The following is a 26,674-nucleotide window of genomic DNA, read 5'->3' as shown; positions in this document are numbered from 1 at the left end:
GACGGAAGAAATCCAGTGCTAAGCACCGCCTCTGGCGGTCAGGAAGGATGAAATAGAACTCGTACCTATGTAGAGCAAGTCCAGTGTCAAAGCCTTCACCTGTTGGCTTTATTCTCCAGTGTTAGTAAATCTGTGAAAAATACACTCAATTGTTGACTGTAAAAGCGTTGTTGTTTGCCCTATAGTTGGAGGGACGGTGGACCGTAAGCAGATTGCCAGCATCCAGGAGTCCATCGGAGAGACCAGCTCTCAGAGTGTGGTGGTGGCTGTGGACCGGTACTGAAAACTCTTTGTTTTCATTGCAGATACAAAATACTGTATTATTGCCCTGCCACAGTGTTGGTGGTTTTTGTTTTGGTAGAGCATGGTAGCTCAGTTCAAGTGTAAAGAAAGAGAGGAAACCAGCCAACTGACTGCATAAACCAGGACAGCAATGCACACAAAAAACAATATTTACATATTAAACATATTTACAGTGAAAATTAATGAATTGAACAGTTTGTTTTCCCAACATTCCAAGTAGCCCAACAATTGATTATGTTGGTCATAGTTTGCAATCCATGGCAGCAGAGAACTCTTATCAGTGAAACACGAGTTTTAAAACGCATTGAAAGGCAGTTAAACTTGGACTAGTGAGGCAGTAAGAGGAGGATGTTTATTATTGCTTATGTTTCTTGGCAGAAATAAAAATGTTGCCATACAATGTGTTTGTAAATAATAATTGTATCATATTTCTCCGCTTTAGGATATTCACCGGTTCTACCAGACTGGATGGTAATGCAATAGGTGAGTCCAGCAGATCCATACTGTTATTCCTATTGCTCTGAGGACAGGTGCATTCTAGCCGTTGTTTTGATCGTCGTGCATCATGTCTGCCGTACCAAGCACCTTTTCCTTGCTCATTGCCACCATCTTCTCTCTGTTCATCAGTTGATTTTGTGCGCTGGCTGTGTGCTGTGTCCATGGATGAGCTGGCCTCGCCCACACACCCACGTATGTTCAGCCTGCAAAAGATAGTGGAGATCTCCTACTACAACATGGGCCGCATCAGGCTGCAGTGGTCCAGGATCTGGGAGGTTATCGGAGACCACTTTAACAAGGTGGGTGGGGATTGGTTACAGAGGCACATTTCTAAGACATGGCTGCAGTATAGTTCTGTTGTAAGGAAATAAACAGAAAGATGGTATTATTGACCATCTATATGGCCCAAAATCAAGAGGATAAACTTCCTCAGTTGGGAAGTAACGTTTACTTTCACTTCCAACTTCTGTTTTACAAAAGGCTGATTTCAGTCACTGATAAACACACATTGTTGCATAAAAAGCTTTCATGTGGTTTGTTATTCAAAGACACATCTCTCTTTGAGGTTCTGCTTTTCACTAAGTAGCTGAAAATGAGTTTAGAGTGTGTTCATCATGTTGGAAAGTGGATTTTAAGAAGAACAGATTTCCTGCTGGCGGGTGAACTGTTTCTTTTTATTTAGTTGAAGGTCTGACTGACCACTGCACTCAAGGAACTGGTGACGAATGTTACATTTGTTTTAAATACAGGGGGATCATGCTGAAATATGCTTTATCTGTGCAGGTTGGCTGTAATTCCAATGAAGACGTGGCGATCTTTGCCGTGGACTCTCTCAGGCAACTGTCCATGAAGTTTCTGGAGAAGGGGGAGCTGGCTAACTTCAGATTCCAGAAAGACTTCCTGAGGCCTTTTGAGCACATCATGAAGAAGAACAGGTAAAGTCGTACACTTGATGTTGCTGTTTTCATGTAAGTCTGTCGTGCCGGTGCGAGCACAAGGCCTGTACTGGGGCTTTGAGTCGTAACTGCTTCTCACATGGCTGCAGACTCTCACTCCTCCCCACCACTCGTCTGTTATTCTGCCTCTTTCTTCCTCTGTGTCTGTTCACATACATTTTTTTATTTGATTAACTCTCATGCTTCCTACTTTCTTATCGGCCCTTCAGTGCAGTCCTCTTACTCAATCTTCTCCGTTCCTCTTTTGCCCCGGTCCTCTTTACGATCCGCTCCTATTGTCTCCATCTGCCCCGTCCAGGTCTCCCACCATCAGAGACATGGTGGTGCGCTGCATATCCCAGATGGTCAACTCCCAGGCAGCAAACATCCGCTCAGGCTGGAAGAACATCTTCTCTGTCTTCCACCTGGCCGCTTCGGACCAGGACGAGAGCATCGTCGAGCTGGCCTTCCAGACCACCGGCCACATCGTCAGTGAGTCCTAATTAGGATGTCATAACGTCGATGACAACCTTCCTGACTTATTTTGATACATTCATCTTGTGGTCATCAGACTTGGGACTTGATATCTCTCTCTCTCTCTCCCCTCTTTTATCTACCTCTGCTATTCTTCCTTAATCTCCCTCTATCCGTCTCCCAGCGAATGTATTTGAAAAACACTTTGCGGCCACAATCGACTCCTTCCAGGACGCCGTTAAGTGTCTGTCGGAGTTTGCCTGTAATGCCTCGTTCCCGGACACCAGCATGGAAGCCATCCGCCTCATCCGCCACTGCGCCAAATACGTCTCAGAGAGGCCACAGGTCAATGGCAGGCCCTGCTTTGTACTGAGCGGTTTATTCCTCACTGTAAAGGTCCCATATGCAGAGAATAATGCAGGCGCTGTAGCTTTTATTAAACATGTTGTATCTGAGCAACGCACTTAGAATATTAGATTAATGTACCGAACTCGCATGTCAAGCTCAACAGACAATAAGCATGTTAGAAAGGATGAATTAATGTCTATGGACGTCATCCAATGTGTATCAAAATGCTCCTGATGCAAATGTCTGCTGGTGCAGCTTTTGAATACAACTATATTTCTTGACTTACCCATAACATTACAAAGACGGAGAATGTGGGCATCAAGAAAGCATGAAAGAAAGTGTTCAGGGGCACATACAGTATGAATGGGAATGTGTATTTGTTTAAAGGGGTTAATTGTCTCCCAGAGGCAAGAAATGCTGAACACGGCTCGTGTTTCTCTTTCAGGCCTTCAAAGACTACACCAGCGATGACATGAATGTGGCGCCTGAGGACCGCGTGTGGGTCCGGGGGTGGTTCCCCATCCTCTTCGAGCTCTCCTGCATCATCAACAGGTGTAAGCTGGATGTCCGGACCAGGTAAGCGGGTTCACCTTTAGCCTGTTATTTAAACATGTATGTTTTGAGACGCATTACTTTAGATTTCAGGGAAGACGGCAATAAAGACGTGCTGCCGCACATCCAATATGAAGATGAAAAAGACTATAAGGCATCTTGTGAAAAAAAATTATATATAAATATCAGCTATAACATCAAGGAAAGGACAAATGTGGTTGTGTGTGTGTCTGTGTGTGCATTTCCCAGAGGGCTCACAGTGATGTTTGAAGTGATGAAGACCTACGGGCACACCTTTGAGAAACACTGGTGGCAAGACCTTTTCAGAATTGTCTTCAGGATCTTTGACAACATGAAGCTGCCGGAGCAACAGACCGAGGTGCGTGACGAGTCTTTCATCCTCAGCCGCCGTTTCAAATGCCTTACAGCTGAATGTCTCGCATATTTAACAATCTAATCTCCAAGCTGCAGCATTGTGTTGCGGTGTTTGTTCTCACCGAGGTTGTGTTGTACCCTCAGAAAGCCGAGTGGATGACCACCACCTGCAACCATGCACTTTATGCCATCTGTGATGTCTTCACCCAATACTTTGAGTCCCTCAATGGCATCCTGCTGGATGATATTCTGGCTCAGCTCTACTGGTGTGTGCAGCAAGGTGAGCACACAGCAACTGCTTCCTCTTTCCTGCTGTGTTTGTCTGTGAGTGGACAGCATCGGGGTCGAGACTGTCCCTCTTGTCTTAAAGCGACAACAGTTTATGGAGATCAACATAATAAGAGGCATTAGGACAGTTCCCGGCATCAGCCGTGACCTGAGCCTCTTCACTGACTTAAGTATCAATACTGGTCCACCACTTTATACAAAGGTGAGGTAAATAGTCAATAAATGTGTTTAGTACATTGGAGTTGTTGGTTGGAAACTAAATAAAAAGGCAAACATCTCTGTAGTCACCATACATCAATACCTTGTACCTATTTTTTACTTTTTTTTATTTGACATTTGTTTTAATTTACCCTTCCCTTGTCTCTCGCTCCTCATCCCCGTCTGTAGATAATGAGCAGCTTGCCCGTTCAGGCACCAACTGTCTTGAGAACGTCGTCAACCTGAATGGAGAGAAATTCTCCCTGGAGACCTGGGACAAGATGTGCAACTGCATGCTGGACATCTTTAAGACCACCGTCCCAAACGCGTAAGCGCCTCCACTGAATATCAGAACGGCATCTCTTGGATGTCAGAAAACAAGCCATGCTTTGACATTTAAATATGACTAAACTTGCAGTCGTATCATTATAAACTGGCCATTAGTTACTAATTGAAAGAGGAAATGCAAACCTAACAGATATTTATAAGGGGATGTAAATCCACAAAGACGTCAACCAAATTAAGACTTTGTTTAGCTTGATGCATTTTCCAGACTGAAAGTTGATGGTGTTTGTCACTCTGTATGTGATTTTACTGGGTAAACTGTTTTACAGGCTGTTAACATGGAAACCAGCAGGAGCAGTGGGAGAACACTCGACAACACAGAGCCTGTCAGACAAACAGCTGGTAAACAAAATAATTATTAATATTTGCATGTGACTGAATCATTATTCGTCCTTCTTGTGTGTGTGTGTGGGGGGGGGGGGGGTTATATTTGTTCAACTTGTGTTTTGCATATATTTTTGAGAAGTATTTGCCTTGTCATGCAGTTTTACTTTGTTATTTGTAATTCATATCCACTACCTTCACTGTGTATAATTCAAGTACTGTGTCTACACATATAGGCCTTCCAGTCACTCTGCCCACTTTGCTCACAGGACTCCATTTCCCAGAAGTCAGTGGATATTCAGTCCCGCTGTGACGACCAGCATTCCATCAGCAGTGCTGATAGGGTTGCCATGGAGAACCGTCGGCAGAGTCAGTACAGCGCAGCCTCGGGCATGTGTGAAGACGGCTCCAGGAGCAGGACCCCGATAAGTGAGCAGCCGCTTCGCTCAAAGACCGACGGCTCGTGTTTTCGTCTGAGTAAATGTTCTGAGTGACGTCTCCCTCTCTGCCCCACAGAGGTCCAGGAGCAGCGCTTGTTCACGGCGTTGCTGATAAAGTGTGTCGTGCAGCTGGAGCTGATCCAGACTATTGATAACATCGTGTTTTTTCCGGCCACCAGTAAGAAGGAAGATGCTGAGAACTTTGCTGCAGCTCAGGTACAAACGCTCGTGTTTCTCCGCGGTCGTAAGGCTCCGCCTCTGTTTCTCTACTTCAGTGTGTATGTGATTTATAGACAATGATAAGCTGTCTTGCGTTTGCCTTTTTGAAGCGGGATGCCTCGTGTACAACCAGCGTCTCAGTGGAGACCCAGGACCAGGGCATGTACAGCCACCTGACCTCAGAACAGCTCTTCAAGCTGCTGGACTGCCTGCTGGAGTCGCACGGCTTCGCCAAGACGTTCAACTCCAACAACGAGCAGCGGACCTTACTGTGGAAAGCAGGTAGGGCGCGAAGCCCCCGTGTCTGCACTGCGATGAACACTTTGCCTCAGGCTGTGCCGCTTCTCGGGGGCAGTTTGGGGATAATGAAAAGGATCATCATTTTAAAATGACTAACTGTGTGTGTGTGTTGAAGGTTTCAAAGGAAAGTCGAAGCCCAACCTGTTGAAGCAGGAGACCAGCAGCCTGGCGTGTGGCCTGCGCATCCTGTTCCGTATGTACATAGACGAGAGCCGCCAGGACGTCTGGGAGGAGGTCCAAAGACGACTGCTTGGGTAAGGGGCCAACACGTCACTCTCTCATTGGCCGCTGCATCAACACTGTCACTGCTCCTCAATTAGTGGTCGTGGATGACGATGACAGCAACTCGGTTGCCTCCATTGATATTTGACATGATTTCAAAGTGGATACTTCTCCGATTGTTCTGACACTCATCGTTGCAGTTAACCCTGTGACGGGACCACAATCTGCCCACACACTATGACTGACGGGCACATGCATTGCTCAGTGGCCACCACGTTGACCTTTACAGGTTAAAGTCCAGTTCTTTGTGATGGTCTCTGTTGTTGTGCTGCTTTTCTCATCCCACTAACGATGCTGTCTGCACATAATAGACGACTCATGCCCAGCAAGTGTTCAAAGTCAAAGTCAAAGTCAGTTTTATTTGTCAATTTTCCATATGTGCAAACATACAGAAGATCGAAATTGCGTTTCTCTTCTGTCCAACATAAAGTGAATTGTGCAACATATAGACAACATAGAGTGCAAAAATAGTAAAAAACATGTGAACATATAGACAACATAAAGTGCATAGACAACATAAAGTGCAAAAATAGTAAGAAACATGTAAACATATAGACAACATAAATTGTGCTAGCAGCATTCAGACATGTGAGTCTGAAAGAGGACGGAGTGGGAGGATGGGGAGAGAGTTCAGCTTCCTGACAGCCTGGTGGATGAAGCTGTTGGACAGCCTGGTGGTGTGAGCCCGGAGGCTCGGTATCTCCTCCCAGAGGGCAGGAGGCTGAAGAGACCGTGTGAGGGGTGGCAGGGTCACTCACAATCGAGGTCGCTTTGGGGTGAGGCGGGTGTTGTATATGTCCTGCAGGGATGGGAGGGGGGGGAGTGAGGCACCCATGATCCTTCCAGCTGCCTTCACTATGCGCTGCAGGGCGTTCCTGCTGTGGTCTGTGCAGCTTCCGCCCACACAGTGATGCAGTTGGTCAGGATGCTCTCGATGGTGCCGCGGTAGAAGGTGCACATGATGGATGGGGGCTCCTGCTTTCCTCAGTTTCCGGAGGAAGTAGAGGCGCCTCTGTGCTTTCTTTGCCAGCGATGTAGTGTTGGCTGTCCACGAGAGGTCCTCACTGATTTCCACCCCAGGAATTTGGTGCTGCTGACCTGCTCAATGTCCGCACCGTTGATGGTCAGTGGTGGGTGATGGGTGTGGCCTTTCCGGAAGTCAACAACGATCTCTTTGGTCTTGCTGTTGTTGAGCAGGAGGTTGTTGGCTCTGCACCACGTGGTCAGAAGGTTGACCTCCTCCTGTAGAGGGTCTCGTCATCCTTGGTGATGAGACCTATCAATGTTGTGTCGTCTGCAAACTTGACCATGTGATTGGTGCTGTAGCTGGTTTTGCAGTCGTGAGTCAGCAAGGTGAAGAGCAGGGGACTGAGCACACAGCCCTGAGGGGCCCCTGTGCTGAGTGTGATGCTGCTCGAGGTGTTGTTGCCAACACGCACTGCTTGTGGCCTCTCACTCAGGAAGTCCAGCAGCCAGTTACACAGCGAGGTGTTGAGCCCCAGCTGGTCAAGTTTGCAGATTAGTTGTTGTGGGATGATTGTGTTGAATGCTGAGCTAAAGTCTATGAACAGCATTCTTACATAGGAGTCTTTTTGTCCAGGTGGGTGAGGGCTGGGTGGAGAGCAGAGCAGATTGCATCCTCCGTGGACCGTTTGGCCCGGTATGCAAACTGGAAAGGGTCCAGAGTGGGGGAGAATGGATTTGATATGCGACATGACTAGTCGTTCAAAGCACTTCATGATTATGGGGTCAGTGCCACTGGACGATAGTCGTTGAAGCAGGACGGAGTGGATTTCTTTGGCACAGGTATGATGGTGGTTACCTTGAAGCATGATGGAACAACAGCTTGTCTCAGAGAAGTATTAAAGACATCCGTGAAGACGCCCTTAAGCTCCTCTGCGCAGTCCTTCAGCACACGACCAGGGATGTTGTCTGGACCTGTTGCCTTGTGGGTGTTGATGGACGAGAGTCCTCTTCACGCTGGCAGCAGACAGGCACAGAACCTGATCATGGGGAGGGGACGGAGTCTTGTGTGGACGAGTGCTGTTCTGTGCTTCAAACCGGGCAAAGAAGCTGTTGAGGTTGTTTAGCAGAGAGATGTTGCTGTCGCAGTTCTGTGGCGTGGGTTTATAGTCTGTGATGGTCTGAATGCCCGCCACAGGCTGCGTGTGTCTCTGCTGTCTTTAAAGTGCCGGGTTATCTTTTTGTGTAGGAATTTTTGCTTTCCTGATGCCGTGGGACAGGTTGGCTCGCTGTTTTCAGGTCCGTTTCGTCCCCAGCTCTGAAGACCCTATTTCTAGTCCTCAGCAGCCGATGGACTTCCCCTGTTAGCCACGGCTTCTGGTTAGCCAGTGGTGATGGTCTTTACATGGGTCACATCATCAATGCACTTGCTAATGTAAGAAGTAACAGTGTCTGTGTACTCCCCAATGTCTGTGTGGTCGTTGTATGTGGCTGCCTGTTTAAACATTCCCCAGTCTGTTGAGTCAAAGCAGTCTTGGAGTGCGCAGGAGGCCCCTCTGGCCACACCGTACCTGCTTCAGAACCGGTCTGGAGGCTTTCACTCTGGGTCTGTATGCTGGCATTAGCATGACGGTGATGTGGTCAGAGAGACCTATGTGGGGGAGGGGGGAGGCCTTGTACGCTCCTTTGTGGGTTGTGTAGACCAGATCCAAAATGTTGTCTCCTCTTGTAGGGAAATCAACATGCTGGTGTAGTTTGGGAAGGACAGTCTTAAGGTTTGCATGGTTGAAATCTCCAGCAAAGATGGTGAAGCCGTCTGGGTGAGCCGTCTGTTGTTCGCTGATGGCCTGGTACAGTTCACAAAGTGCCGCATTTCTATCACTGTTGTTGGAGGTCGGGGGGATGTAAACAGCGACTAGCAGAATCGCCGTGAATTCCCTCGGCAGATAAAAAGGACGGCACCTTATGATCATAAACTCCGCCAGTGGTGAGCAGTGTCTACATACCACGGCAGCGTCCCGGCACCATGCGTCCCGGATGTAAACACATACCCCGCCGCCGCGAGTTTTCGCTTCATCAGCGAGGGCTCTGTCCGCCGGTAGCATGTTAGCTCCTCCAGTCTCACAGCAGAGTCGGGATGTTGTCGTTTAGCCATGTTTCCGTGAAGATAAGCACACAGCAGTTCCTCACGTCTCGCTGCTCCGTCTGCAGCAGTCTAATGTGGTCCATTTTATTGTCCAAGGATCGCACATTAGCCATGATAATGGATGGTATGGCTGGACGAGTTGGCCTAGCCGCTAGCCTAGCTCGGATACCTCCGCGCCTACCCTCTTCTGCTTCCTCTCACAACGCTTGGGCGCCTCCTTTCTGGGGGAGGAGTGGCAGTCGAGTCCGGTGTGGTCGGTGTGGTCGTAGGGCGGAGTAATCCGTGCTCATGAGTGTTTCCGCTTGTTCAGCGTCCAGAGTGCCGTGTAGTTTGGTCCTGCCGATGGTTAACAGAACCTGGCGACTATATTTGGGTTCCGACGTAGACAGACGAGGCGAAGACGAACAATTTTTGGACGAACTTTTGCACAAACATTTAGAAACAGAACAAAACACCAAATGGTCAGGACAGAGAGGGGCCGCTGCGACCGTGCGCGCCGCCATCTTGTAATTGGAGGGGTAGTTGGAGCAATACTTGCATGTGTGCATGTGCTCTCAATTTGACAGAATTCAGAAACTAATTGGCGGTTTTGTTGTTGGCAATGTAAACAAGATAATTGCTTTCTGCAAAGACTTGACTTGTTTAATTATTCAATTAGGTGTGAGATGGATGATATGGGAATTTTTTGTCAAACTACATTTATGATTTCAATAGAAATCTGAGAATATAAGATGGATTTAAATCATATTGAGGGGCAGTTAGCAGTTATTTAAAGTGCTCCAGATCCTAAAGGCTTCTTTTACTGTCACTCCTGCAGAATACGTTGGCACCAGACCAGGGATGTTGTTGCAAATGCATCTGTGAAATATTAATATCGACTCATCGGTTTGGTCTATGTGTGCGTCTGAGTTTAAGCGTATGTGCTCTGAGGACTATTTCATGGGACTAAGCCGAACACGTCTCTCACACATTCACTGTCACTCGCTCCAATGTGCGAATAAAGAAATCACACTTCTTTGGGCACAGACGTCAGTAGCCTCCTCAGAGGGAGGACAAATTAAAAGACACTGACCCTGAGAGGAGGGGAGGTTGTTTTGATGTCACTATCTTCAGTCAGCTGCTCGTGGTAAAGGCACAGCGCTGCACTTCTCTGTAACGGATGTCACGCGCCCTAAAGATCCAAAGGAATCGGTGAATGGATGTTGCTGCCTGTGAGAGGGGCTCAGACATCCTAATTCATGGAGACATTATGTGTCAACGTGACTGTATTTAATGTTCCTTCTCTCTTTCTCAAACTCACTTCATCCTGTCGTCCAGAAGCAACACGGTTTGACATTTAATATTGAATTACACACACACACACAGCCCACGTGCAAGTTATATTAGTGCCGGGTGCAAAGTAGATTTTGGAGGCGATTAGATTACAGAGATTGAAGTGTGAGGGGTGGGTACTGTTGTCAGAAGAGGGCTGTACGGTAGAAGGAGAAAGGTCAGAGGTTGCATCATATAATTCTCAAGCTTAAACTGTGAACAAAAGTGCGTGATTGTTTTCATAACGGCTTCAGTCGGTGTCTTTAATTAGCAGCTATTGAGTGAGGACAATCTTCATCATCCCCGTTCTGATCGTTTCTCGTGATAAGCGAAGCAGACGCTTTCTTGCTTCAATAAGTTACAGACGCACAGCGCCAATGTCTGCCCTATGTCACGATGTCCAGTCGTCCCTTGTGTTTGCTGTTCTCCCGGAGTGACACGATGCATCTCTGAAACACTCTTCTCTCTGATGGGGCAGTGTGTGCAGTGAGGCTGTGGCGTACTTCTTGGCTCTGACCTCAGAGAGCCACCGAGAGGCCTGGACCAGCCTGCTGCTGCTCTTCCTCACCAAGGTGCTGAAGCTCAGCGACGAACGGGTGAGCAGCCGGAAACACTTTTTTGATGACACCTTTGCTGACGCATGCAAGACGATTCACAACTTGGTCTGATATCCCAAACATAACCGATGGGGCAGTTAGTCCTCTATTTTGACGCTTCAGAGGGTATTATTATCACGTTTCTAACAGTGTAACAAAATACGAGGTATTCTCAAATCTTCATCCACTTTTAAAGCTTGTTGCATGTGTAACTTGTTTGCTGTGTGGTTTACCATCGCTATGTTATATTGTATGTGATTCACAACAGACAAAACTAATATTTTGTTGTGGCCATGGTATAAATATAGATTAGGCATAAACAAAAGTGATATTTAGATTTGTCCCACCATTGGTAGTTTTTGTCGTATGTTTATTCTACAAAAAATATGCAGCTTGTTACTAACGGCTATTTTGTGCCAAATAACCAGCATATAAATCTGATTTTCTGGCTTTAACAACACGTGGGTCTCCCTCCGTCCGTCTCGTCCCACAGTTCAAGGTGCACGCGTCCCGATACTACCACCTGCTGTGTGAGATCATGCAGTTCGACCTGATCCCCGAGCTGCGGGCCGTTCTCAAAAAGTTCTTCCTGCGCATCGGCCTCGTGTTTCACATCGCACAGCTGCCCGGGCCTCAGCCGGCGCACATTGAGCAGGAGGCGGACGGCGAGGTTGTGGAGGAGGCCGAGTGACGCCGCACCACGAACCGCCTGGAACACAGAGCCCCGCCGGGGCCTCCACCTCAGTCTGTGCGCTGTGGCTCCGTGTGACCTCAGGGCCCTGCACAGGGTTCACGCCCGTCTCAAACAGCTGATGATCAATCGGCTATCGACTACCACCCACCCGCACCCTTAACCACCTTCACCACACACACACACACACACACGCCTATTCACACAAGCAGCCCGACAGAGTCCTCGATATCACCATGAAAACAGTAATGTCTGGTCCCCGGTGGAGCGACGCCTCCCCGGGACACAACTACTGACTAACAACTGACAGTTATCCATATGTCTGATCTGCTCAGAAGGAATATATTTCAAAAGATGTGTGCTTCTTACTGTATATTTAAAAAGTAAAGAATGAATGGATCCAACAACATGCAAAATTAGTAACTATTAATGTCACACATTGATAGTAATGATCTTTGGCTAACATTAGCATTGGTAGCCTCTTGGATGAAACTAGTTGTCCAGATCTGCCGCTGTGTAATATAATCTTATAACACTAGATTTCATTTATTTTTCTTTATTTTCTTTCCCTCCTCTGGATTTGCTGCACTTGATCTCTTTTTTGAATGCACTGGAGATTTTACTTTTGTGATAATTTATTTGACTGTACCATCTCCCGCGGATTGTCCTATATTGTAAAATTGGTAATTGAACATGAACATGGAAAGTGAAAGGTTAAATTATTCCATTTTATATGTTCTTAGGTTTTTATCAGAGAGATGATAACTGGGCTTCTGGAACTGGAGGATAAGAGAGAACCCCGATGCTAGCTGCTTTAGAGTCACTAGTCTGTTTTGTTGTTTGAGTTTAGTTTTCACTCGTGTACAAAATCAAAAGTTAATAATATATTTGATGGGTTTTTTTCTTTGATTTGCGGGAAAGGTATATGTAAAGAGAAAATGACAAATGTTAGCTGTGCTTTAAGTATGAATGGGATGCATTCCTGCTCATGGATGTAGAAAACTAAATGTATATGATACAGCAATGTAAAGTTTTCTATGTTGCAAAAAAGATTATGTACAACTTTCTGTACAAAACATCATCTGGCATTCTAATCAGGTTCTAGGTCAATAAAGTTTTTGAACTTGGTTGATTTGAAATGCTGAATCACTGACTTCTAAATGACAGAACTGCTCGCTGTTTGTTTTTCTCCATTAACGACCAACCAGGACACAAGTAACATTTTATAATAAAATAAACTCATTTCTAAAGAAATTTCTACATTAACACACGTGTGTGCTCATGTTCTATTCACAGATCGGCATCATCCAAAACATTTATGGACTACAATCTATTACAGGTTCAAAAGTGCACTTTTCATGCTAAAGGGAGCAATCCTTACTGGTTTGGAGCTAATGGGAGCTAATGGGACTATGAGACGCGGTGTGTCAGCCAGGGCGGAGCATCCATCCCACTGTTTGCTCTCTCCATACCGCCGCCGCATTTTACAGTATCCGACGTGCCGGGCCGCAGCCACGCCTCTGTGGCAACGGTCTCCATGGAGACACGCCTCTCCAAGGCAGAGCGTAGCGACGAGACATCCACTTCATCCTCAGACGGCCCCTCTGGAGACGACACAGGAGTTCATTATCCAGCACACAGTTCTTTAGGAAATCTACATAATTGTTTTCTTCATATCTTCAATTATATATTATATCTTCTTTTTGGATTGTTGAGGCAAAGCACGTGTCAGATCTCTTGCAAAATATCATAATAGCCAGCTTCAATATAAATGACACACTTTCTTTTAATCTATTGCTTTCCCGGTGCAATATGTGTAAGATGAGACACAGACATATTAAGATATGTTAAGTCTTTCTGTACATCTTCACACAGCCATTTGCTAGACTTGTAATGCTTTTGTTATATTAGCATTCGTCCTATATACATATTTCGTATTTTCTCTTACCTGATCTGCCGTTCTGATCACCAGGGTCTCGTCTCGTGAGGCGGTGCTGGTTGTGGTCCCTCACGTTGGATTCAAGGTGCGGACTCGTCTCTGACTGCACAGACTGAGCATCTGGCTGGTTGCTACGGTCCCACTGCTCCAAGGACACCGACACGCCCGGACAAAAGAGATGGGAGGGAAGAGATTGACCACCATTCTCATCAACTTAACGTGATAAAATTAAAAACTACTGGCTCTAGACTAGAGTACGATCCAAAGCAAACAAATAATGGGTGTACTGCTCCACACCATACATCATAGTCATGTCTCCTCCGTGAGGTTGTTCTCTCGTGACGCTCTGCTGAGGGCTGACGGCGTCTCTGTTGATGAACCGGCCCTCCACTTGCATCACCGCTGTAAACATCTGACAAAGCATTCATCTTTACACATAAACCTATTCTTGGCCGAGATTAGTCCAACAAGTTTGTTCAGTTCAAATATTTGTAGTGTGAAAACGCTTTTACTCTTTCCACACGAGAACACTTTTTCCTGGAAGGGGTTCGGATGGAAAAGGCTAATAAGTATGCAAAAAGCCTCTTTAAACTGTCTCTACTTCCCCCGTTCCCAATGGCTGGCACTGTGCTACCTCCACCCTACAGCTGGCATGTGCCCCTTGCACTCGGCTGCATCACAGAGACATGAGCTGGCACGTGCCACAACGAGCCTGGCTCAGAGACACGGAGTGATCCTGGCGCAGAGGCTGTTGTGGCGCGCTATTGTGAGGGAGGATGGAGCCGACCTCCCCAGCCAGGTCACCTTTATGGAAACTGTCTGGAGCCTCCAAAAAAAGGAAAATAAATCCCAAAGCACAGTGTGGCCCCACTGATGTAAACACTTTCTTCATACTTGAAAGAGGAGGAAGAAGAAGGGAAGAGGGAACGGTGTTAACAGACTATGTTGAGTCAGGCTTACCAATAAAAGCGGCCTCAGATGGCAGTGTGGAGTCTCTGTGGGTGGAGCGTCCAGGTTTGTTCCTCTGAGAGAATAAATAAACACAGACAGGCACCAATTGACTTAGAAACATGCGAGATCTACTCGACCATCCTGTCACAATACAATGTGTATTAATTATGTGATGAACACTCACAGAATGATGGTGGCTCAGTGGCTGTTCCAAAACATCTGGAAGGAAACACAGAACAATGAGTTAAAGAGCACAAAGGGAGAAGTGAGAGCGTGCGTCTGCCGACTGACCTTGCTCCTCCTCGCTCTTCATTAGTCGCATTTTGCGTTGTTGTTCACGAAGAAGTGCCCGCTGTTGGATGTCCAGACTTTGTTCGTCAGTGGGAGGGTCCGGGTACATGTGACGGACCTCCTCACGAGACGCCGTGTCTGACAAATAATAGATAGTGTGTTGTCCCACGAGGTATTACATATTTGTCAGGCAGTAGCAACCAAGTGGGGTCCTTGGATTGATGCAGCAGTAACTGTTGCATTAGCACGGAAATAAACGAGAAAGATAAGGACGGGAGGCCCTCGACGAGAGGTAGAGATTAAAAGGGAAACTAACAATTTTCATTTTGGTTTGAGTGATTTATAATTGCTCCTTCATTACAGTCTTCCTTCCTCTCTGAAACGTGGCTGTGACTCAGCAGATACAGCCTCCTCAGTGAAGCGCATCCTGTCCTATCAAGGTTTACCTTTACAGAATTGATCTGATGCAGCTTTCAGATGGAAAGTTGGCATAAATCCATCATTTATATCTCGAAGTTTGACAATTCTAGCATTTATTTCTATTTTTTTGTTTTTTCACAAGCTGGATCTTTTGAGTGTCTTTCAGACTCCTGCATTAACTCGGTCTGGGAACCGATCCAAAGCCATTTCCTTGGTTGCTTGCATTACATTCTCTCTTTATGCTGCCAAACGGCCTGTCACTGATGCACGCCTCCCATGACCTCATGAGAGTTAAGTTTCAGTGTGGGAGGGAAACAGAGGACTGATGAAGCTCTGGAAAGTCTACACCGTCATAAACCATCTGGCAATGGTCAGCTGGCGTAGGACCGCAGTGTTCTTCGGCTCTTGTCCTGACATCAACATCATGACCGAGGGCATTAGGTGGGGGGGGGGGGGTCAACCACTTACTTAAAGTTAGAAAAATGGGTTGTTTCAGAATACAGGAGGAAATTAAGTCCAACTGGTTTAAGAATGAACACGATAACATGATTTGTCATTAAAGGATCATATTCAGTTCATCACTATTATCTGAATGATCGGAGTAGCAATATTTCAGTTTTACGAACCAGGAACCACTTTATAAAGTCTGACTGCAGTTCCTAAGTGTATCGTGGGACGTCTTCTAGCCGTCGAGACTTGTGGCTTGTGACCTCTTGGTCATATTGCACCTAGAGGTCTATGGCGACCTCTATGGCGACCTCTATGGCGACCTCTAGGTGCAATTGAGGCAAACAGATTACACAGAAAAAAACGTTTTCTTTTCTTTGAGTGAGCTAAGGGTGATCTGATTAATAAATGTTGCTTCTTAAAATAAAACCAGTGTCCAATCAGTCAACGCGTCATTACCTCTGTACTTAAGCTTGACGAACTCCCTGATATTGTGCACACCTACAGCCCCAGAGAAGGGGCCCCTGGTTGATGGCTGCACAGCTTGCTTGTGCATTGATTCAAAGGCGTCTCTGGGTCGTCCTCTGGGTCTGAGCAAAGGAGGAAAAGCCCCCTTTAAACAAATAACACACATATGCATTTCGGATAATGTGCCAATAATTCACTATGACTGCTTTTCAGTTGTCCACAATGACGACAACATTAAATTACAGTTGACACACTAGTCCTTGTACATTAGGGCCGATTCAGAAAGAGTTACGGGAGTATTGTTTTGAAAAAGTAAGGACTTAACAAATGCTTTAAGTGGCCTAAAGAATGGGGCTCTCTGTGTACGCGGCTTATAATGGAAGCAAAGAAAAAGGGTGACACTGGCACAAGTTCAAAGGCATTTCTCTGATGGCTTGCAGTAAACTAATTTGACTATAAGCAGAGCTTTTACAAGTTGCTAGTAGTCCAGTCCTGCCCATTTGGGGGTGGAATTTCCACACACGAGATCTTCAAGGTGGATGTTTAGAGGTGAATAAGCAGCCACGCTGCATCCCTACTGAATCCTGCACTGCAGGTGGACCTGCTGATCTGGCAAGGTCAAGGCGAATAAAAAGAAAATGTCCGCTTGGGATCATACTGTTACATATCTGCAGTAATGAGTCCCTCAAACAAATCTGAATGCAGATTAGAAGATAGCCAATTGGATCTGGGTCACTTTCATGAACTCGGAACATGAGAGAGCCTCCTTACATACAAAAAGCTAATCAAGCCAGAATTAGCATTGTGTCTCAACCTTGATGTGAGTCATGTGACTGAGGGTGTTTTAGGTCAAATGGGACCTGAAGGGGTCGAGCATGTCTAATAGGTTCTCTAAATGGCAATGTTCTTCACCGGGAAGAAGGTTATTAAACCCTGTTCATTCTGGGCATGTTACATTGACGCATATCACCCCTACTGACTGGAATACCTGTTGGAGGGCGTGAAGTGACTCTCCTGAAGATCTGTCTGGCCGAGTTGAACCTCCAGTTGTCTCTGCTCATTTCTCAGATACTTACGGAGGGCTGACAGCTCTCTGATTACTTCCTGCTGACCGTCTGAAACGACCACAGGGAGTGAGGGGCGACAGGATGGGAACAATGAAGGATTAAGTGGCAGTATATGATTCACAAGCAGGTAGCCATCTGATCGGGGCTTACTCACCTTGTGGAGGGGAGATTTTCTCAGGGACTGGTGGAGAATGTGGTGCTGACACAGAGCGCCCCTGTTGTGGAAATTGTGTGCGTTTAAAAAAATGTTGCTCAAAAGAGTCTTGATTTATAAAAATAAAAAATATATGTGTGCATCCGTTTTCCTGCGTGACTTACAGTCCTGTCGGTGAGTTGGCTCTCAACAGACGAAGGTCTGGATGCCACAAAAGCCGCCTGCTTCCTCTGCATGGTTGGGATGGGAGGAGATGGCTCTCTCTGCTAGTTTGTGAGCAGAGTCACATTACTTGTCAGAGATGTTAAATAAAACTCAAAGCTTCAGCACAAATGTTTTTGTTCAGGCTGAATGTACCTCGAAACTCAAATGCTCCTTTTCCTCCTCTCTGTCTCTGTCGCTCTCAGGTAGCTTCTTCTCACTCTCCTCTTCCTTTCTCACCCTCTTTTCCTCTTGCTTGTGTGGAGTTTTAGATTCCTGGATCCAACCTGCTTTTTCCTGTATATGCTGCAGAGAGTAAAGACAAGCTCAGTGTGAGGAGACCCCTTCACTGTGAGGAAGGACGAATGACAGAGCTGCTCCTCATCAAAGAAGATTCACCTGCATCTCCTTTTGCTTTCTTTGCTCCTTTTCATATTCTCGCTGAATGCACGCCCTCTGGTCCACCAGCCTCTTCTCTTCTTTCTCCTCCTCAATCCTCAGTCGTTCCATCTCCTCTTTCTGCTTTTGCTTGTTGCCCTCTATCTGTTGGTAATGACACGTTACATGTATATATTTACAACTTCTTCAAAGAGCTCAAAACCACTGAAGTGTTTGTAAGTAATAAAAAAGTATTTCTGATTTCAATAAAAAAGAAAGGAGAGACCCCCGAGCAGCATCCAGGCTGCCTGCGTCGACTGCAGCGCGTGGCCCAGGACCTACCTGTCGTTTCAGGTCTTCTTGGTATCTGTCCTGCACGTGGAGCTGCTGTGGAATTGGCTTCTCATTGAAACCTGCAATGACAAACAAGGACGCTCATCCCTCTATGAAGAAAAGCAATGTGTGCACTGAAATCCTCTGGATGACAGGAGTCAGTTAGCCTGATGTTGGCACAGTGACTCAGAGAAATTGAACCCTACCTGGTAGTTGATGGGAAAGGGGGGCCCTGCCTTCAACGTCAGGAGTGTGTGCGTCAGTCATCGTAAAGCGCTGCGTCAGTCCACTTTTCCTGGACACAGGATTCCGATATGACTCCTCGTTGGTCTTGTGCATTTGATTCAAGTCACCTGAGGGCGCGGGAACATATACATGTACCTCAAACAAGCTGTATTAATATGCGCCATGATTCATCTTGTATTATCTCAAGTGTAGTCGACCTCATTAAAAGACAAAGTGAAACCGAACTTACTAACAAGGTTGCCGTTTTCGTCTTTAATTGAAGCACCTCCTCCACTTCTCCCCCAGGGGTTGTATGCCATCATATCAGCCTCTAGCTTTACATCATATCGCTCCATCTCTTCTTTCTCTCTTCTTTTACGCTCTTCTTTTTCTGTGATCTGGACACAAGGCATGCGAGATGTTTCAGACGCTTCTATGAAACGAAGAAAAGCTTCTGGAACCGCTTCAGTGGAATGTAAGTCGATGTGAGTCGTAGAGTCTTGCTGCAACACAGTTCTTTGCCCATGGGGAAATGCTAACTGCACCAAGGTCTGGACTAACTGTCAACATATCAGGTCTGTCCCTGAAGTCCATGTCTGGTTTTCCTCTGGTGTCAGCACAGGGGAACCAGTCAGTGTGTCCGTGTGACAGTAAGCATGTCGGACAGTGTGCTGCTCCTTGAACTGTGACGGAGTTAGCCCCCAAAAAACATCCAACTACCAGCTAACAGAACTTGAAATTGGACCAGAAAACACACTGCCCCAAGTTCTTATTGGTTCCAAACTAATTTGTGAAGTTGTTTATTATATATGAAGGTATGGGGGTCTGCTTCAAGCAATCGGGAGGGATGCAGCCAGGTGAACATGTCCTACCTGCTGCCTGAGTGCTTTCTGGTAGCTCATGGCCTTCTCTCTCTTCTGCTGGGACTTGTCTGCAGGAAGCTCTCCGCCATCCAGGGGAGACGCACTATGCTGGTCGGTCGCTCTACAAGCAGACAGTGAGGGGGCCAACACGGCGTTATTTTGCCGTGAGGGCCCTCTTCTGGAGGAAAAACAAAAAGTCTCATGACCTGGTGTAAAAGCTCACAAGCTGCACATTGATTTTCAGTATAAAGAAGTTTTAACCAATTTGGAAATTGTGTTACATTTTGTATATTGACTTATATATAATAAACTACTATTGCAGAAATTAACACTGACTCCGTGTGGCCCCTGGGTCTGAAAGTAGGTGGACTTTGAGGATGGCTGTGGAAATCCCCAGATGGAGGCATCCCTCCAGGCAGATCTAACAGAGAAAATGCAAAAATACACGATGATGAATACAAACAGATTGAACTGTTGTGTTAACTATCTGCTGCCACAGTCTGACAGATTTTGGAGGCATTCAAATATATGTGAGCTCAGACCTAGGCCAGAATTTGGCTGCACACTTAAAATGGAAAGAAAATAAATGTAACTAAACACACCCGCTGCAGTGAGATGCATCTGGATTTGCTGAACTCATATCCAATAAACAATATATATTGCCTTAGTGATAAAATCACTTCTGCTGGAATATTAGATTTATGAATTGCTCAGCCAAGTCCTCTTGGCCATTGATACGGTGATAACGTGTCTCCATAATAAATGAAATAGTTCTTGACTATGAGGTCTGGGAGTTTATTTAAATCGATGTTAATCTCTCCCATCTAATCTGAAACGGACAGATACCGTTAAGTTACTTTATGACTGAAGACGATAGAAACAGAAATGACTGTGTTTAGTACAAATATGCACACTTTACATTACTGCTGACCTATTCCCAAAACATCTTGCATTGTTTACCTCTAAGCAGCCACTGGTTTCCATTCATGTCAACACAATATGAAAATCACTTTGCAGAGAGTTGAACCTTAAGATGGAGTAAATGATCCATAACAGTGAAAATCATGACTGCTGTTATAATGATTAGGTGCATTTGAATTGTACGACCTTTACAATGTTCATACCACGGTAAAATGAATGATACCAGTGTCTGTCTTATATGTGGGAGAGGCAAACAGGATTTTTAGTGAAAAGCAAAAAGGCAGAAATAACATGAAGATGGTTGAAATACAGTACTCTGATTGTAAGGAAGATTAAGATCTAATGGATTCCTGTTCCCATAGTAGTTGTAAGCTGCATCATACGGAGTCTTGTAGTGATGAGTTAAAGTGGGAGGAACACCATCAATCCTAAAAAATACAAAATCACATAAACAACAGTGAATTCCCAGTAGAGTTGTTCATATCATTCATGTGTGGCAACACACAGCCACAGCGAGCTACCTTGGGTTGGCCACTTGTGCCAGCAAGCTTGAGGAGGCCCTGTGGTAGTCCTCGTCCAAATAGTGGAGAGAGGGGACACCGTGCGCTGCTCTTGTTCCAGATCCCGGCGCTGTCTTCTCTGTCAGCGGACTGAGCGCTGTCCTGGAGTCCACATGAGTCCTCCCTGGGGGGCCTCTCTGTTCCGTGTCCTCTTGTGAGACGCCTCGTCTCCAGCTGTCATATTGACCATTTAAAGCCCCAAACTGCTTTCGTCGGTCAGGCTGGAAGAGAGGCATCATATAAAAGAGATCCATCACAGGAAATGAGGCAGCAGATATTGAGAAAACCTCAAGATAAGGTGTTTCACAAGCAGTCGCTCCAAAAAATAATATAATCATAATCTGCAATGGTGAAAATGATTTGTGCTGTTGAGGCATTTCTACAATATTTACATTACTTTATACCATCCAGACACAAGGCTGATACATCAGCTAAGTGATGGCTGAAGTAAGATGGGATCTAGACATTCACATCATGGATCATGTTACGAAAAACTGTGAGAATGTGAGGCTGTTCCTGTCTTTCGGTGTACCTGTTTCCCAGGGCCTGTGGCTCCAGTGGGGGCAACCCTCCGCTCAAGTTGCTTCTCCCTGAAAACAAAACTGTTCAAGTCCAGCCATCCTCTGTGGTTTGTTGACTCACAAGGATGAGCGGATACAATTCGAGAACATTCTGATTCAGTGAATCAACACTCACCTGATCTTGTTTCTCTGCTGTTCAGCAATTTGTTCCAGCAGCTCTTGTTTGTACTTTTCTTTCCTCATCTGAGAGACTGCGTGCTCTTCTGCTGCTCCTGCATGACAACAGAGAGACACAAACAAACAAGTGCTGTCACCTATGATGCTGAAAAAGCATTTCAAGTGACAAACTCCAATCGATGATCCCACAAGCCAACATCTGTCCCAAAGCACCATCCCATATCAATGCTCTTTACCGATCATTAGTCCCGTCCCAAACCCGGCTGTATTCTTGCTGGTAGCAGATCTGGATCTTGCAGACATTCTCATGCTGTCTGGCATTTGCAGACTATCAAACACAGATACACAAAATCAGACACTCCACAAGAGTCCTCCAAATACTGACAGTATGTGCACAGCATGCAGAGCACCCAGCTACACTGCCTCTTAGTTTGCCTGCAGAGCTTTCTGGTCTCACAGACGGGGGGTGAAGCCTCCTTCTCCAATCAATCCAGCTACTCTGGTAGAGCTGGGGTGAGTAATTGTTTAGCCTGAAGCTGGGCCAAGGCTCACCCTCCGTCCCCGTTCTACACATTAGCAGCTAACTGAGTGTGGCTCAACCTAATGGCATAACCGGAAACAATTAAAGGCAACGGCATGCATGAGCAGAGCTGGAGAGCAATAACTGAAAATAGCAGCAATGAGCTATACCGGTCTTGTGTTAGTCACATTGTGTTGGCCCATTCAATCAGATTATTTTACTGATTGATCAGATGTCTGTGACCTTGTTATTGGACGTCCAGTTGTGCATGTAAATACAAATCTCAGTCCTGTAGTCGTCCAGAACCATACATATACATCTTGCTTACTCTGACTTCCACCCCCATTCGCTGTTCTGACCATGAACACCAGCGGCCTCCATCTTCTTCATGCCATGAGGGGCTCTGCTATAGAGACAAACAAGCGAAGAGAGATTATATTATTATACATACTCTTCTGTCTGTGATATAGATGTAACAGACAAAAATAACTCAAAATCAGGCGACAGAAAAAATCGACACCTGTTAGCTTTGCGTTCTCTGGTTCTCCTCCCCTCTTTGTACTCTGGCTCTCGAGTGTGTCCATCTTGTCGCCTCCTGTGTCTAAACTCCAACTCTTCCTCTTTGCCTGTGATTGACTCCTCCTCAGAGCTATAGGGCTCTTTTGGGTTGGGGAGTTGCCTTCGCCTCCGATGGCCTGGACCCCGAGTCCCTGTGCTTTCTCCATTATCCACTGCCTCAGTCAGAGGGCCAGCATCTCTCCTGGAGGCAGGGTGCTCCCTGGGAGGAGGGCGGACGTTTATGTACGGACAAAATCAGACACTCCACAAGAGCCCTCTAATTACTGACAGTGTATGGGGGTAACAGCACAACAGTCACTTGCGGTCTGAGTCCCACCCAGCTACCATTTTACATCATACGCTGTCTCCTAGTTTCCCTGCTGAGCTTTTGGTCTCACAGGCAGGAGGTGAAGCCTCCTTCTACAATCAATCCAGCTACTCTGGTAGAGCTGGGGTGAGTAATTGTTTGCCTGGAGCTGGGCCAAGGCTCAGCCACCATCACCGTTCCACGCCGTAACAGCTTAATGAGTGCGGTTCAACTTATTGGCATAAACGGCATAAAATGAAAGGCAATGGCATGAGAAGTGCTGAAGAGCAATAACTGAATATTGCAGAAATTTGCAATCTTGTGTTGCCGTTTCCCTGTGCTGGCTCATTCAATCTGATTATTTTAATGATTGGGTAAATGTATGCGTCTTTCCAAGAGGATGTTAATGTCTGTGAAGCTCTGCATGTGAACACTACTGCTATCTACGATGATTCTGCTTCAGCATGACAAACCGGAGTGCTGCTGTCCACCAGAACAGGACAGAGAAATGAATCTTGCTTACTTTGACTTCCAAACCCATTCATTGTTGTTCTGATCACGAACACCAGGGGCCTCCATCTTCTTCATGCCCTGAGGAGCTCTGCTTTAGAGACAGACAAGTGAAGAGATATTACATCATCATATCTACTCTACTATGCATATGTAACAGACAAAAAATAACTCAAAATCAAACTACAGAAAAAATCTACACCTGTTAGCTTTGCGTTCTCTGGTTCTCCTCCCCTCTTTGTACTCTGGCTCTAGAGTGTGTCCATCTTGTCGCCTCCTGTGTCTAAACTCCAGCTCTTCCTCTTGGTCTGTGATTGGTTCTTCCTCAGAGCTATAGGGCTCTTTTGGTTTGGGAAATTGCCAACGCCTTCGCCTCCGATGGCCTGGATCCCGAGTCCCTGTGCTTTCTCCATTCTCCACTGCCTCAGTCAGAGTGGCAGCATCTCTCCTGGAGGCAGGGTGCTCCCTGGGAGGAGGACGGACATTCGTATGGATGTTGAGGATGGGCAGAGGAGAAGCTGGAGAAGAAATGTAGACAGCATCTGAAGCTTGAGCCTGTCCGGGCTGAAACAACAATGGAATATGAGAAGCATTTACTTTCTGCCTTGCTGGTTTACAAGTTTCAAAGCAGAAATCACAAATATTCTTTGACAAACCATGTATTTTGTTTAGGACAGAGCGGAATTTAATAACTTGTAATGTGTTCATTTATTAATCACATTACCTTTGAAGTTAAAGGAGTTGTTCCCCTCCTAAACCTTACGATTTGAGCTTTTTCTTGTAGGAAGAGGTTGTATTCTTTTTTTCTCTCCTCTCTCAGTTTTTCCTGTGAGAGAAACCCAGTCAGAGTCATGTGTCTCAAGCAGCCATCTCATTCAGACAGGGCCCCAGCTACATCATTGCAATTCTGTGTTTGAATCTGACTTATTAATAGCAACAGTATGTGTATCCCGCTCTCTTTTTTCATGTTCAATTCATTAATTTCTCTGTTGATGTCTAACTCAACTCCCACACATAACAATAAAGCTACATATATGAAACCATCAACATACAATAAAGTATATTTTGAATATAAGACACCCCACTGTACCTTTCTTATATCACAGTCACTCTCAGTTTACCAAAACTGCATAAAGGGGAAAAGATTTATTCTACTTTTATAAAGATAATAGATGCTTTGTCCTGGTTTTGAGTTCAGTTTCTCTCAAAAAAATGGCCAGCGATCGACCCACAAACTCTACATTTAATGGTTTACAGGGCAGTGGGCTGCCAGGAAAAGGTTGTCAGCTTGATTGAGCTCACCTGTGTCTTCCAGGCTATAAAAGCTGTTCCACACGCTCCAGCAGACATCCACCCTGCATGCTTGTTGTTTGGTTTTTCACTGGTAAGCCCCCACACCATATGCATGCATAAGAAAGCATGCTGCCTTCATTTGCTTACATTGTTGATCCTCATTGAGTTAACTTTAATTTAACAAATTATGTTATGTTGGTTTCAATTATAACCTTCCATGGACTCCCTTTTTGTCCCAATCCCTGAGGCAGTTTGTGACACCTGAATTATTGAATTATGTATATCATGGATACAATGTTGAGCCTGAATGTCACTGAGCAAAGTTGTTCCCACTTCACCCTGCATTATGGGGGTCTTACCTGCAGTATTTCAAGATACTTTAAATTGTTCGTAAATCTATGGTGGGACCGACAAGTACAATCCCCAGCTACGAAGACTGATGCCTTAACCATTGCCCCACTCGGCCTACGTTTTAACAGGTCTGCAAGGAGTTGTAAACTAAAGCAGTTGCCATGAGACACAAAGCACTGTACAATCAACAATTCTCTGCAGTATAACTCTGTTAGTGTAGTTGTGAGCTATTTGTCATACCAGCTATAATTCCCACTTTGATGATTATGGAGAGTTACCTGTTTCCTGCTACAACTTGAACATGGCTCAACATGTCCTCACTAAAGTGCTCACCCAGACACACAGACACGCACCTGAACCGATATCTTCTCCTCAATAGGTAGGGAGAGACCCTGGGCTTGAGGTTCACTAGTTTTCCGATTCTTTATCTGGAGGAAGAACATGAAAACATAGGACAGGATGGTTACTCGGCTAAATGCAACAGAGAGGCAAAATATAGTGAAACATGTCTTCTCACTATGAAATTATAATTGTTCAAATACATCATCAGACCTTGGCAGCATAATGTTTGTATTCCAGTTGAAGCTCCTGTTGAAGTTGTTTCTTCTTCCTTTCATAGTCATTTCCCAGCAGCAAACTTAAACCTAAACCTAGAAAGTATCAAATGCAGTATATACCACTTAAAGTGTCTAACGTTAACCTTTCCTCAAAGAGTGTAATCCGTTCAGTATCAGAGCATTACACCATACCTCTGTCTGGATGTGGGGCTATTCTGTGTGCTGCTGATGCTGGAGGCATGTCCACACCGTGCTGCCTTTTCAACAGCCTTTGACTGTTGAACACATGATGTTAAAACATTCAGTATATATTGGATCGTTAAAAACCACGCTAATCATCAGAGCATTGATATATTACATACCTCTAATTGAATGCGTTACTCTTAGCCTTGAGTGATATATCTTTGGGTGTTTCCTCTTCATGCTCCTCGAAAAAAGTCCCATCTTTCGTCCATTAATTAATGTCACTATGTGCATCAAAGCTCAACAACGCAATTCCGCCATGCATAATACTATCACATATGAGTTGTTTTCATGGTATTATAATTTGCATTCACAGACCGAAAATCGGCAAACGCTCTCTTGTCTTGACTGCCAGACCCAAAGCGTCATATTGTTGCTATAGACAACCACGATACAGACGGTTCTCCTTGAGGATGTGATGTAACCGAGCTCACACCTAAGCTATAACCCAGCAAATGACATATCCTCTTATTGTTGAGGTAAAGTTAGCTTCTGAAGTGGGACTAACGTTATAAACCCTAGCATCATTTCAGTTTACTTACTAGTTAACCACCAGCAAACACTATAAAACAAGCAACAACCTGGTACCAAACAACCAACCTAACCTATACGCTCCTTACTCTGCACTTTGCCAATAAGCTTTAAGTAAATTATTTAGTTTCATTACCACAGTAGCTGCAATTGTGTCGGTGCGTCCAACTCATTCGGCCTCACTTTAAGTCGCGTCAAAGACCTGGAAACCAAAACCTTCATGAGGAATCTGCTTCTCTGAAAAGCGCCGCTAGATGTCAGCGAGTCCTCGATAGTTATTTGTGAGTCTTCCCCGGACTA

At 45.5% G+C, this 26,674-nt stretch overlaps 2 protein-coding genes across 4 annotated transcripts in view; one reads left to right on the top strand and one right to left on the bottom strand.

The window, feature by feature from the left end:
* Positions 1-12,715, top strand: part of arfgef1 (ADP-ribosylation factor guanine nucleotide-exchange factor 1 (brefeldin A-inhibited)) — a 56,372-nt gene extending 43,657 nt beyond the window's left edge. For 2 of the 3 annotated variants that reach the window (XM_056433459.1, XM_056433458.1), the window contains 17 exons: positions 186-276; positions 746-786; positions 931-1,100; positions 1,585-1,736; positions 2,056-2,228; positions 2,395-2,555; positions 3,004-3,134; positions 3,360-3,489; positions 3,630-3,765; positions 4,161-4,299; positions 4,586-4,658; positions 4,910-5,069; positions 5,157-5,296; positions 5,410-5,581; positions 5,715-5,853; positions 10,780-10,897; positions 11,391-12,715. In XM_056433459.1, coding sequence (XP_056289434.1) covers positions 186-276; positions 746-786; positions 931-1,100; positions 1,585-1,736; positions 2,056-2,228; positions 2,395-2,555; positions 3,004-3,134; positions 3,360-3,489; positions 3,630-3,765; positions 4,161-4,299; positions 4,586-4,658; positions 4,910-5,069; positions 5,157-5,296; positions 5,410-5,581; positions 5,715-5,853; positions 10,780-10,897; positions 11,391-11,588 — 2,324 coding nt within the window. In that variant the 3' untranslated portion in view covers positions 11,589-12,715. Of the gene's footprint in view, positions 1-185; positions 277-745; positions 787-930; positions 1,101-1,584; positions 1,737-2,055; positions 2,229-2,394; positions 2,556-3,003; positions 3,135-3,359; positions 3,490-3,629; positions 3,766-3,855; positions 3,976-4,160; positions 4,300-4,585; positions 4,659-4,909; positions 5,070-5,156; positions 5,297-5,409; positions 5,582-5,714; positions 5,854-10,779; positions 10,898-11,390 lie in introns of those variants that run through there. The other variant, XR_008834002.1, reaches the window with a different exon arrangement.
* On the bottom strand, positions 12,160-26,178 carry LOC130205913 (centrosome and spindle pole-associated protein 1). The gene is made up of 31 exons (XM_056433460.1): positions 25,963-26,178; positions 25,793-25,875; positions 25,596-25,693; positions 25,397-25,471; positions 24,124-24,225; positions 23,602-23,963; positions 23,413-23,493; positions 22,545-22,802; positions 22,353-22,430; positions 21,741-21,832; positions 21,503-21,599; positions 21,339-21,396; positions 20,768-21,027; positions 20,562-20,674; positions 19,662-19,746; positions 19,335-19,503; positions 18,713-18,860; positions 18,444-18,590; positions 18,247-18,317; positions 17,926-18,069; positions 17,683-17,832; positions 17,490-17,591; positions 17,326-17,386; positions 17,093-17,219; positions 16,096-16,226; positions 14,770-14,907; positions 14,663-14,697; positions 14,488-14,551; positions 13,830-13,939; positions 13,537-13,669; positions 12,160-13,192 (listed from the first exon to the last, which is right to left on the bottom strand). The coding sequence occupies exons 2-31, from the start codon at positions 25,839-25,841 to the stop codon at positions 12,999-13,001; spliced, it is 3,732 nt and encodes a 1,243-aa protein (XP_056289435.1). The 5' UTR covers positions 25,842-25,875; positions 25,963-26,178; the 3' UTR covers positions 12,160-12,998.
* Between the last annotated feature and the right edge of the window lie 496 nt (positions 26,179-26,674).

The sequence above is a fragment of the Pseudoliparis swirei genome, chromosome 16 (assembly GCF_029220125.1).
Source record: "Pseudoliparis swirei isolate HS2019 ecotype Mariana Trench chromosome 16, NWPU_hadal_v1, whole genome shotgun sequence".
Lineage (NCBI taxonomy): Eukaryota > Metazoa > Chordata > Actinopteri > Perciformes > Liparidae > Pseudoliparis > Pseudoliparis swirei.
The sequence above is the reverse complement of the archived record's forward strand: the minus strand, read 5'-3'. Positions and strand labels throughout refer to the sequence as shown.

What these genes read in the sequence shown, in the direction of transcription:
- LOC130205913 (XM_056433460.1), bottom strand. Translation starts at nt 25,841, where the DNA reads ATGCCTCCAGCATCAGCAGCACACAGAATAGCCCCACATCCAGACAGA. An exon ending in ACAAACATTATGCTGCCAAG is followed by an intron (nt 25,472 to 25,595) that starts GTCTGATGATGT and finishes TTCTTCCTCCAG; the next exon opens with ATAAAGAATCGGAAAACTAG. An exon ending in CAACTCCTTTAACTTCAAAG is followed by an intron (nt 23,964 to 24,123) that starts GTAATGTGATTA and finishes TTGTTGTTTCAG; the next exon opens with CCCGGACAGGCTCAAGCTTC.